Here is a 12,676-nt window from a genome sequence, read left to right as displayed (position 1 = left end):
GAGCGTGCATGTGTACACCCAGCTGGGCTGGAAATGACACCGCCTGCCTCGTTTCACAGCAACAAACCCAGGCATGGGGAGCTGAAGCCTGCGGGGGTACCTGGGAACAGGCTGCTTGCTGTCCCAGCACCACACTTCTAAGCCACATGCTGCCCTCACCTGCTGTCCTGCCCAACAGGACCCCGCCCCATCAGAACCCCCACAGACCAACGTTTTAAAGGAGCAAAACTCCAGCCCAGGATCTATTCCTCGTTCCTTTCATTTCTTTCTAGACATAATACGGGTCGGACCACCCATCCCTCTGTCCCCGAGCCCACCCAGTACCTACTCCCCACGCTGCACTCCGTGCCCAGGGGAGGCATTGACAGCCCTGAATGCTACCAGCCTGGTTTATCTTTTCTTCAAAGGGATGCAAGAATCCCGCATTGCCCATTGCCTGAGCAGCACCTGTCCTCTGAGATGGAGCCACATTCCCATGACCCCTTGTCAGAGGACCCACACTGCGCCCACCCCTCCCACCTCCCCCTGGGGGTCCCAGAGGGAGCATGCAGCAGGCGATCTCAGCAAGCGAGCAAAGCACCAAGCCAACGCACAATCTCTCCCTCTGCACTGCCGAAGTCCAGGTAGAGCATCTTCGCCCCATCATCAGAGGACATCTGCAGCTTCTCGAAGGGCTGCTGCAGCAGGATGGTCCTGCTGATGCCAGGCTCTGTGGTGAAGATGGTGAAGCCCTTGTCGATGTGGATGGACAAGGTGCATTCCCGCCCATTCCATGTGCAGGCTGAAAGAGACCAGGGTAGAATGGCATCACTCAGGCTCAGTGCTCCTTCCCCCCCCAAAGTCTCCCCTGCTCCCGCAGCCCCCTGGGTGCAGGGCCTGGAGCTGTACTCATTACAGGGCATCTTGGGGCAGCTGGGGTTGGAACCTCACTCAGCGGTGAGAGCCAGGTGAAACGTGGCCCTGCAGGGTACATGGGACATAGTCCCCCACTGCCTTCCCGATGGGCAAACTGCCCGCAGAGTTCAGAGCGAAGTGAAGCTGATATCACTGAAGATCCCCAGGTGTGGGGTGAAACTGAGATCCTCCACTGGTGGGGAGTGGCACAGTGCCATTGCCCTGCATGGAGCCAGGTGGCAGACATGGCCCACCATGTGTTGCAAAGTTACAGCTCCATCAGCTGTAGCCAACTCTGAAACGTGCCCATCCCAGCCAGCCTCCTCCCCAGGGCTCTCTCTTGCCTCTGTCCCGAGTGCTGCTTTGCCACCCTGTCAGCTGGACACTTTCACATCCCATCTTCTTCCCCCAGCAAATCCCAGCTGGGCTGGGCTGCGGCTGGATTCAGCCTGGGGCAGCCTTGCCTGCACTTGATTCTCTCAGAGATCAGGGGGCCTGGAGGAATTGTTTGCAAGTCTCTGATTAGACCTGGGCAGGGCAGGCAGCAAGCCATCCTATGGTTCGCCACGGATGCCCATGTAGGGCTGGGTGCTCACTGCACGGTGCCCAGCTCCTGAGCTGAAGCTGGCAGGCTCTTCCCCACCTGGCAGTCGAATATTCCCTGTATTATAGCACCAGCCCTCGGTATTCCCTGAGGAGTGTTATTCCCGCTCCTGTGTCCCTCCCTCCAGATCCCCCCACTCCCCCTCTGCCAGGTACCCACTGCCATGGATACCGCTGCCCGCTGCCCACTGGCCATGCCCCTTGTGCTATGGTAGTTGGCAACCCATTGACCCCACAGAATATCACTATTCATGACACCAGCAATTCCCAATGCGGGGAGGCCAGCGTCCCACACTACTCACTTGGGAGACTGACTCACTCTGAGCCCCAGCTGCTGGTGAGGAGAGGATCCCTGTGAGAACAGGCAGAGCACTGCCTTTGAGGGGTCTGGCCTCCCCCACACTGCCTGACCCTTGCAGGCAAGTCTCTGCTTCCCTCCCTCCTCCTGACACTCGCCTCCCATGGTCTCCCCAGTTCCTGACCTGCTGAGACTTCCTGCGTGAACTCGGCTGCGCTGTGACAGCCATCCACCAGCATCCGCGTCCACATCGCCAGGTCCCGGTGCGTCTCCACACTGAACAGGTGCGTCTCCACCCCCTTCTTGGTTCCCGTCCGCAAGGCAAAGGAGAGTTCCGAGTCATAGAGGAGGGAGCCCTTGGACGGACCGGAGTGCACAAGCCTGCATAGGGAGAGCAGGAGACTGGTCAGCATGAAATGGCAGTTGTACAAAGAACCCCCAACACCACTGTCCACTAGTGCAATGGAGAGAGCACCACCACCCTCCAGGAAGTGTGGCCTAGTGGTTAGGGCGCTAGCCTCAGATGCAGGAGATCTTCTCTGCCACCTGCTCCCTGGGCAAGTCACTTAATCCCTGTGGCCCAAATCCCCACAGGTGTTCAGGTGCCTAACTTCCACTGATTCCCAGGGGAGTTAGGATCTGGGCCGCTCTGCCTTGATTCCCCATTGGTAAATGTGAGGGGGGGGCATGTAACCGACTGGCAGGTGCTTGGACACTGCGCTCACGGGAGCCAGAGGTACAGACACTGTCTGTCAGGTGGCAGGGCTCTTTCACCCTTTACGGTGCTGGTTTCCTTGCTCTGCTTCGCACTGGGTGAAGTCTGAACTGTACCCCGGATTCGTTCATGACAGCTCGCGATGCCCTGTCCTTCTCTAGCCCCTTCCACCTAGGATCTCAAAGCACTTCACACATGGCAACGAACGCCACCTCCCATTAACCTCTGAGAAGGGACGGGACAGGGCATCTGGGGCGGAGCCTGGGAGGAAATGCAGGTGTCCTGACTGCCAGCCCAACAGCTGAGCTCCAGTCCCGCCGGCCCCTGCTGGAGCTGGTGTCAGGGTTTCCGTACCCTGGTTCCATCCAGCACCAACCTGGGCCGGCTGAGGTTTGTGCGGTGAAGGAATGAAATACGATTCACATGCCAGTGGGTTTGCAAATGGCGTGAGGCCTAAAGTGCCGGGGATGGGGGGGCCCTTCAGCCCCTTCTGTTCCACACTGCAAACTTGTCTGTAACAATACCCGGCTGCCCTCCGCTGGGAGAGAGCGCAGGGGGCGTACGATGTACACACAGGCGCTGTCTCCCCGGGACGCAGTGGGGCACTGGCACTGTAATTCTACTTCATCGGATGCATACTGAGGAAAGTACAGAAGATCCTTTATACACACAAAGCATGACAAAATGGGTGTTTACCACTACAAAAGGTTTTCTCTCCCCCAACCCCACTCTCCTGCTGGTAACAGCTTATCTAAAGTGATCACTCTCCTTGCAATGTGTATGATAATCAAGTTGGGCCATTTCCAGCACAAATCCAGGTTTTCTCTTCCCCCCCCACCCCACACACACACACACAAACCCACTCTCCAATCTCTCTGGTCACACGATTACAGACATGAAAGTTGCGATATTACAACAAAAAAACTTCAAAACCAGACTCCAGCGAGAGACTGTTGAATTGGAATTCATTTGCAAATTGAATACAATTAACTTAGGCTTGAATAGAGACTGGGAGTGGCTAAGTCATTTTGCAAGGTAACCTATTTCCCCTTGTTTTTTCCTACCCCCCCCCCCGATGTTCTTATTAAACCCTGGATTTGTGCTGGAAATGGCCCACCTTGATTATCATACACATTGTAAGGAGAGTGATCACTTTAGATAAGCTATTACCAACAGGAGAGTGGGTTTGTGGGGGGTGGGGGGGAGAAAACCTGGATTTGTGCTGGAAATGGCCCAACTTGATTATCATACACATTGTAAGGAGAGTGATCACTTTAGATAAGCTATTACCAGCGGGAGAGTGGGGTGGGGGGAAAGAAAACCTTTTGTAGTGGTAAACACCCATTTTTTCATGCTTTGTGTGTATAAGAGATCTTCTATACTTTCCACAGTATGCATCCGATGAAGTGAGCTGTAGCTCACGAAAGCTTATGCTCAAATAAATTGGTTAGTCTCTAAGGTGCCACAAGTACTCCTTTTCTTTTTGCGAATACAGACTAACACGGCTGCTACTCTGAAACCTGTAATTCTACAGGAGCAGAGCCCTTCAAGCACATGCTCCCCTCTTGAATGGCCTCAGATTCCACCTGTTTTCATTGTCCCTGCAGTATGAGACATTTGCCAGCAGAGACCACTGCAGCACCATGTACGTCTCTCTCTCCACCCCTGGCTAGAGTATTGCTGAGATACACAGGGGGATTTCTCTGGGCCCCTGGTTCCTCCCTGGGGGGCACTTGCCTCTGTCCCACCCAGACACCCTTGCAATCACTCCATCTGGCTGGATTTCAGAAATGTGGAATCATGAACTGAAATTCCAGGAACCTTTATGGCCAAGTGGCAACCCTCAGCAATGGTTTAGGCCCCAGATGCAGAATCCCTAATAAAGAGCAAGGGTTTGGCTAACCGTAAAATGAGCAGCACTTTTAACAAATGTCAGAGACGTGCTTTGATTTTTTTATATGTAAGAGGTCTGACTGGCAGATGGGGCATGTTCAGCAGTTTCTGGGAATCAGGCCTCTTTGACGTGGCAAAAGTTGGGCAGTTAAATCACTAGTCCCCTTTCAAAACCGTAACCCACCTTAATTCCCTGGCTGCGTTCCCAAACAGCAGCCGGGTGCGAACGCCTGAGAGCAACGCTGACTAGATACAGACGGGGACAGTGACAGGTCTAGTCTCACTGCAAAGCTTGCAAGCAACAGCATCAATGGTGGAAAATGAAAAGGGAAATAAGCTTGTTGGTCTATCAGGTTTCATAGTCTAAGGTGTCCTTAGTAACCAGGGGAAAGTTTTGCCTACACATGAGTGAGCCTGACCCACTGGTCTGAATTCCCCCGGCCCTTTGTAGTGGGGAATTCAGGATGGTTGCACCCCAAACAGCTCTGAACTCTGGAAGGTGATGGAAGCTTTAAGAGATAAATCTAACTCTGAATTTTTGGCTCTCAGGCTCATCTCCAGCATACAGACTATAAAGTACATGCGCCAGAGTCTAGGAAGGTTTACTGCTGTCAGCACCGCATTGGAATGGAGGCATTACGCAGTGAAACCGTGAGTGAGTTAGATGGGCTGTTCGGAAGGGCACACAGGAAACCCTGCTGGTGGGAGGAGGTGAAACAGCCACTTACTTTATAGAGAAGCCACCTGGGAACGTTTTACGGGGTGAGCGTACAAAACAGGTCACTGTCCCCGCTGGGTCTGGCACCTCTCTGCTTGTAAAAAGCCAGGTTACCCCCGTGGCCGCGGGTCCTACTGCACAATGCTCACGGGGAGAGGAACACGACTCCTCTTATATGTCACAAACCTCTCCAAACAAGCGGAATTAGCTTATCAAGAAGTCACGATACACATTTCACGCCTGACATCTCCTCATCTACTGAGCCCAGAACCAAGGCCTGAATCCTACTGCACGGGGGAATTCCTCTCTCTCCAGAGGGGGGGAAATCTCTGTTGCTCCCTCTCACTGGCCCACGAGGGAAGGTTGCCTGCTGAGCCTGGGGAGGAAATGCCATATTTGGGAGGAAATATTTTTGGTGGCAGGTGCAGCTGAGGTCAGAGTTACTGAGCGGAGATTTTGGAGTGCTGGCTGTAAGTCACATGGATCTTATTGCCCACTGGGTTCTGGAACCCTGTAGAGATGTTCCTGCAATGCCATGTGGGTGCTCCTTAGCAGGCACGCGGGCTCCTAGCCTGGCGAATGCCCCATGTGGCTGCACAGAGGAATGTGAAGCCAGCTGGTGGGCTGAAGGCTATGCAGAGATCTATCCCAGGGTCCAGCCGAGGCTTCCCGGCTGCAAGGGACTGGGAAGTGATGCCACCTGCAGAGGGGGCAGTGTCTCGAGTCATGCTCAAATGAGCCCCGCTAGCTGCTCCCAGCCCTCCTTCGTGGGAGGGAGAGAGGGGAAATCCCAGGGGGCCTGTGGTGGGGGGGGTGCAGGGATCCCAAAATGGGAGAGTGACTTTTGCTGCCTGGTCTCCCAGCTGCCTCAGCCCTGGTGCACTCTCTGGCGTAGGAGAAGGGATCAGCTGGCAATCCAGGCTGTCACACTGCTCCGTCCTGCTCTGAGCACCTCCTGAGGGACTGATCTGCCACCAGCAAAGTGTCAGATATTGACAGCTGCCAGAAACAGGAGCCCAATGCCAAACACAATGGGGAGCTGACTGACTACCCCCAGCACACACATCTGGGAGGGTCCCCCTAGATTCACAACAGCACTAGTTAACTCTGCTTCATTGGCACTAATCAGTTCTAGCATGGCCCACCACTGGCCACAGCCTGAGTCACCTCTTGCTGGTTTCACGCCAGACCCAAACTCAGGTCTCTGCTTCACTTTGCTTTGCTGTTCAGGGCTTGTCTGAATCTGGATCTTCAAGCAAGACCTGGCCAGTCCCACAGACTGTGGCTGTTCAGATTGATCTGTGACACAGCGCCCGAGGATCATGGTTCCCGGGCTCCATGGCCAGCCCCACTGGCCATGCCAGGGGCCTCGCTGAACACCCTCAGCCTGTTCCCAAACTCACCCCTCCCAGTGCTGAGCACTGCAAACCCCACTCTGGGCCTAACTGTCTGTGGTGCTGCCATGGGGACAACCAACCCTTTCGATGCTGACAAATCTGTCACCTGCGTGGGGCAAAATAGCTCCAGTGACGGACCAGGTGAGCAGCAGAGGCTGTGGTTCTGCCACTGGCCAGCTGCATGACCTGGGCAAGTCACTTCACCACGCGCTGCCTCAGTTTCCCCATCTGGAAAATGGGACTACTAGCACTGCCTGAGCTTACAGATCTAGTGATGAAAGGTGCTAGACGAGAACAAGGGCTTGCTGGGTGGGGGCTGCCTGGGGCTTTGTCCCAGCACACATTGCTCGGCTAAGGCTGGGTGGCTCCCTGCACCAATGCACTACAGTTCAAGGCAGTGCAGCCAGCTGGCTCACGGCACCTGGTGGCGATGAGAGGGTAGCTGTGGGCTGGCTTGTTCAGGGCATCCCTGGTCTGTGGGAGGCTGCTGTAGAACAGAAGATCCTTCTCTGTGAGGATGGTGAGGATGTTCTTCGTCCCATCACCGGGGAGCTGGAAAATAGAGAGCATGTGATTAAATGGGCCCCAGAGCAGAGGGTGTCTTCAGAGGACAGCTCCCTTCCCCCTGGGCAAAGGGACCTCCGTTGTGAGTGGGGCGAGACTGTACAGAGTGGGCACCTGGGAATGGAAGGGAGGGAGCCCACTGGTCAGGGAGTGCCAGAACGGGGGGGCAAGGATGAGGGGACCGGCTGTTTCCCACAATGCCTCACTGAAGGGGCAGTGCCCCAGGCCAGGGCTTGGTGGCTAGTGCTAAGTGGAAAGGGCATTTCTTGGAGCCAGGATGGGGGCAGGGAAGCTTCAGAGCCAGTGAAGAGAGAGCTCAGCAAATGCCTCCATCCCGCCATGCAGGATGAGCCAAGCAAGGAACATGAGACCAAACTGGAACCCAGCAAACCTCCCTCCAAGCAGGGAGCGCAGCCATGATGGTGGGCTCTGCCCGGCGTGCCAGGCTGGGGACTGGCAGCCCGAAGAAGCCAAACTCTCTCTGGACCCACAGGAGGCCTAGAGCGTGGGCTTTCCTGCCAAACTACCTCAGCGTCGGCCTGCTCCGGCTCCAGGGTCTGGCCATTGCTTGGCCTCTCTCTCTGAGATGCCTACTGGGAGCCCAGTTGGGCCCATGGCTGCAGTGGTCTTGATGACGTGAACTCGTCCGTCTGCCAGGGCACGGGCGGAGACGCACCAGCTCATGCGCCTTTCACTTACGCCACCGCACGATGTCTGCTGGTGCCACCCGCCACCGGCCCTGGAGCAGATGCGCACCCTGCACTGGGGCCTGGGCCTCGGAGTGGATCCAGCTGCAACAAGGCTCTCCGCGACCCCCTCCCCTGCGCTGAGCACCCAGCCGGCTCCTCTCTGCCTCACGCCCCGGAACGACTGGGCTCAGCAGCTGTTCAAATTAAACTCCTGGAGCAGCACGAGAACCACCTCCTCTCCCTCCCTCCCCGCGCTGGCCTGGGGCGAGCACCCGGCGGGGTGACGAGGCTCCGGCTCAGCAGCCTCCCTGCCCAGGTGTTCAAACAACAATGAACATTGTGTTAGAAAACGGGATTCTGTGTAAACTCGGCAAATCCTGGTCAGCACGAGGGCTACACAGCCCCTCCCCAATCGAAAGCAGCCAGAGGCGCAGCTCCCAGAGAGCAGTGAATAACAACCCCTTGCGCATGTAGAGCGCCACGTCACCGAGTGGCATGGGCCAGTCTAACCTTCTGGAGGGCAGCTTTCCAGGGCAAAATGTGGCCTCCAAGAGGCAGCGTAGCCTGGAGGACTGAGCCCTGGCGTGGGTGGTAGGACGCCTGTGACCTTGGACAAGGCATTTCATCTCAGCTTTCACTTCCCCCACCTGCCAAACAAGGCCAATTGCTTACCTGCTGCAAGGGGGAAGTGCTCTGTGGCTCACTCTGCAGAGCCTGGGATAGGTGCTGGATTCAGGAGCGACGCCTGCCTCCCCCCAGTGTAACTGAGATCAGAGTCAGGACCTCCACTCACCTTTCCAGTCTCAAAACTGAAGTGCAAAGACTTGCCCAGGATTACATGGTGACTCTGTGGCACAGCTAGAAAGAGAACCCAGGAGTTCTGGCTCCCAGCCCCATGCTAGGCAATGCTGTTCCCACCCTGGACTGCCCTGGAGAGAACCACAATCTGTATGCAGTGAACTGGGCCCCTCGGCATAGCATAGCATAGGAGATGCTGTTCCAGAATAGGCCATTAGTGCATCTACTCCGATACCCACCTCCTGCCAGACGCTCCTCCTGCCTGACCCACCTCCTGCCAGACCCCCTGGCATCACAAACCGGCCCCTCTGGCTTAGTGCCTTTGAGCACGTCCTGCTAGTCCAATATCCCGCAGACGGCCACCCCACATCACACCACTGATGCACGCAGCCTGCCACTGGGCATGAACCCTCCTGCCATCCAATACCACTGAACTCAGTGGCACTGGCTGGCACAAACCTTATCTCCTGCACTGACAAGATGCTTCTGAGGAAAACAGCCACAATCCCCCAGAGACACCTGACCACCTGTGCAGTGCCCTAGGAGTGGAATAACAGGGCAAGTGGCAAGCCAGAACTGGGTGCATCAGCAGAGCATTGTAGAGGACCCTGTACTGGAGTAACATGACAGTACTGCATTACCAGGATGGCAGGTCAGGAGTGAGGGGCATTGGCAGGGCTGTGAGGGCCCCGGGACTGGAATAGCAGGGGTCTGCGGGTCGGGAGTGAGGGGCATCGCCAGAGCTATGAGGGGCCTGGGGCTGGAATAGCAGGGGTCTGCGGGTTGGGAGTGAGGGGCATCGGCAGGGCTGTGAGAGGCCCGGGGCTGGAATAGCAGGGGGCTGCGGGTTGGGAGTGAGGGGCATTGGCAGGGCTGTGAGGGGCCCGAGGCTGGAATAGCAGGGGGCTGCGGGTTGGGAGTGAGGGGCATCGACAGGGCTGTGAAGGGCCTGGGGCTGGAATAGCAGGGGGCTGCGGGTTGGGAGTGAGGGGCATCGCCAGAGCTATGAGGGGCCTGGGGCTGGAATAGCAGGGGGCTGCGGGTTGGGAGTGAGGGGCATCGGCAGGGCTGTGAGGGGCCCGGGGCTGGAATAGCAGGGGGCTGCGGGTTGGGAGTGAGGGGCATTGGCAGGGCTGTGAGGGGCCCGGGGCTGGAATAGCAGGGGGCTGCGGGTTGGGAGTGAGGGGCATTGGCAGGGCTGTGAGGGGCCCGGGGCTGGAATAGCAGGGGGCTGCGGGTTGGGAGTGAGGGGCATCGGCAGGGCTGTGAGGGGCCCGGGGCTGGAATAGCAGGGGGCTGCGGGTTGGGAGTGAGGGGCATTGGCAGGGCTGTGAGGGGCCCGGGCCTGGAATAGCAGGGGGCTGCGGGTTGGGAGTGAGGGGCATCGGCAGGGCTGTGAGGGGGCCCAGGGCTGGAATAGCCGGGGGCTGCGGGTTGGGAGTGAGGGGCATCGGCAGGGCTATGAGGGGCCCGGGGCTGGAATAGCCGGGGGCTGCGGGTTGGGAGTGAGGGGCATCGGCAGGGCTATGAGGGGCCCGGGGCTGGAATAGCAGGGGGCTGCGGGTTGGGAGTGAGGGGCATCGGCAGGGCTGTGAGGGGGCCCGGGGCTGGAATAGCAGGGGGCTGCGGGTTGGGAGTGAGGGGCATTGGCAGGGCTGTGAGGGGGCCCGGGGCTGGAATAGCCGGGGAGGGGGCTGCAGGTCAGGACTGCGGTTCACTGGCAGAGCTGTGGGAGAACAGTGGGAAGCACAGAGGGTGCAAGTGACAAGCGCTGAGCTACCCGGCCAGAGCTGTGAGGTGAAGCGTGCGCAATCTCTTATCAGCTGTACAATTCGGCACCGAAGGACCGTACACACCCGAAAGGCTGGGCTACCTGCTCAGTGAGCCAGCCGACGTGCTTGATCTCTTTGCTCCCTGCAATGCCGGCTGCCGCCAGCAGGGCTCTCAGCTCCTCTTTGACTCTGGGCAGGAGGGCGTTGACGTTGGTGTGAATGGCGTTGAACCAGGACTGGGCAGTCACTTCGTCTTTTGCTCTCAGGAAGAGGGGAATCCGCCCATCTGCCGAACAGACTTCCAGGTACCTGTGAAGAAGGAGCCCCCGGCAGGGCTGGTTTGTGGCCAGGATCCGCGCAGCGGGATGGGGCACAGGTAGCTGGGGCAGCAGGAGGCAACTGGGCTTGCTCCAGTTCACGCTTTCCCAGTGGAGTCCAGGGCTTCAGCTTCTGTCTTGCAGTCACCTGAAGTGCTGGCGTCTCTAGCTGGGCTGCACCGACGGCAGGAATACATGCAAACTGCAGACCAGTCAGCCACCCCAGTCTACTGCTGCCCACGCGCCTTCAGCGTCTGGCAGCAGCGCAGCACAGGGGGTCCTGAGCAATCAGCCTAAACCTCTCCCAGACGCAGGCCTAGGGATCCCCCCAGGGCCACGTTCCCAGCCCTAGGAAAGGGACTGCCGTTAGCACGGACTGTATTCGCTCAGACGGCAAGTGAATTCAGAAGCCACTTGGAGCTGGCTCTGACTGGCGGGCTCAAGTTCTTTGCCACGCGCTGGGGACGATGCTGGGTGCTGGGACACCGCCCAGGAGCGTGAGCCCGAAGGGGCTCATTGCTCGGAGTTGTTTTTCTGCTCACTAAGCCAATCAGAGAGGAGACTTGACGTGCCATGGCTGATGTGAGCAATCACTCACCTGCGTAACACGGGGGAAGGACCCCGCTGGCAAACGGACCCAGCTCACAGGGCTGGGTCAGGCTGCTCAGCCAGGGTCGGGCAGGGAGACGATCGGGTCAGATTTCATGAAAATGTTGATCAATAAAAGGGCAAAAACACTGAATTTTCTCCTACATTCCCGCTGGAATAAACCCCGGGGAGGAGCCAGCCCCGCCTGGAGACTCAAGCCCTGCTCCTAGCGCTCGGCTGGGCCAGATGGGCTAACGTGAGCGCGACACTCCCGACAGGCAGCCCAGCTCCTCAGCGATCGGGAAGTGACGGCTCTGGCTGCTTCCTACCTGGCCCATCACTAACATCCAAGAACTCAACAGTGAGAGCAACAGCAGCCTTGTAGAGCTAAAGCCCAGTGTGAAAGGCCCCCGAGTCATAGACTGTCTGTCCCAGGTACCCGTGGAGCCTCTGTCACCGCAGCACCTCACAGTCAGGCAGGGTCTGAGGCCCGCGTGACTGGGATTTACCCAAGGAGTCTGTGGCAGAGGCTGGCATTGAACCTTGGTCTGCCAAGTGCCAGGCCACCAGCTCAATCACCGGGCCACCCACCCGCTCGCTTGGGAGAGCCCAGGGTTCCCGTGAGCCCGTGGCACTGGGCAGGTGGGGTGCTCCAAGGGGGGTTGGGAACGTTTAGTCGTTCTCTTTGACTTCTCTTTGCAGTCTGGAACAAGCCCAGCAGAGACAGGGCCGCAGTGCCCTTGGCTTGCCCATGCTAACGACATTCTCTCTGCTGTGCATTTGTGCAGCAGCACATTCATTCTCCTGGACTGTACCCTGTGTAAGGGCGTCCCCTCTCAGGCATTACCCAGAGAGACCCCAGACCTACACACGCCGGGCTCTGCCCATTAGCCGGGCGGACCGAAAAGCATCTGCTAGGGGTTCTCATAACAAATTGTTTGGTGGCCTCAGAGTATGGCTACCAACTCTTGCTGGAAGCCGCTCTGACCATTTATCCAAGCGGGAGCCCCACCGTCCCAGGCTGAGGCCCAGAGCCCGCCACTGGAGCCCCGTGGCTGGAGCCAGGTGGGGTGGGAGTGGGGAGGCTGAAACCCAGAGCCCCAAGGCTGAAACCAGGGAGGGAAGGGTGCTGAAGCCCAAAGCCCACTCCTGGAGCCACAGCACGCTGGAGCCTGAAGCCTACCCACAGAGCCTCTCAGCCCCTGGGACGGTGAGTTGAGAACTCCCCAGCTGCCTGCGGAGTTGAAGGTTCCTCTCCCAGCAAGCACACACACCGGTCCCACAAGTCTGCAGAGGCGCTGCCTGGAGCCTCCAGGAGGCTGCCTGGTACGTGGTGCTGATCCCCTGCTTATGGCACCAGCAGACACCAAGGCAGCGCATCCAGGAGCAACAGCTGGACTCTGCAGGGGAGAGTCTCTGCACCCCCCCAG

At 58.1% G+C, this 12,676-nt stretch overlaps 1 protein-coding gene across 1 annotated transcript in view; it reads right to left on the bottom strand.

The window, feature by feature from the left end:
* The window catches only part of SNTA1 (syntrophin alpha 1), a 71,374-nt gene that overhangs the window by 1,712 nt on the left and 56,986 nt on the right, over positions 1-12,676 (bottom strand). The window contains exons 4-7 of the mRNA XM_077832265.1: positions 10,443-10,650; positions 6,940-7,070; positions 1,980-2,176; positions 594-781 (exon numbers count right to left, since the gene is read on the bottom strand). Coding sequence (XP_077688391.1) covers positions 594-781; positions 1,980-2,176; positions 6,940-7,070; positions 10,443-10,650 — 724 coding nt within the window. The remainder of the gene's footprint in view (positions 1-593; positions 782-1,979; positions 2,177-6,939; positions 7,071-10,442; positions 10,651-12,676) is intronic.

This window comes from Eretmochelys imbricata, chromosome 13 (genome assembly GCF_965152235.1).
Source record: "Eretmochelys imbricata isolate rEreImb1 chromosome 13, rEreImb1.hap1, whole genome shotgun sequence".
NCBI lineage: Eukaryota > Metazoa > Chordata > Testudines > Cheloniidae > Eretmochelys > Eretmochelys imbricata.
This window is presented reverse-complemented; position numbering and strand designations above follow the sequence as displayed.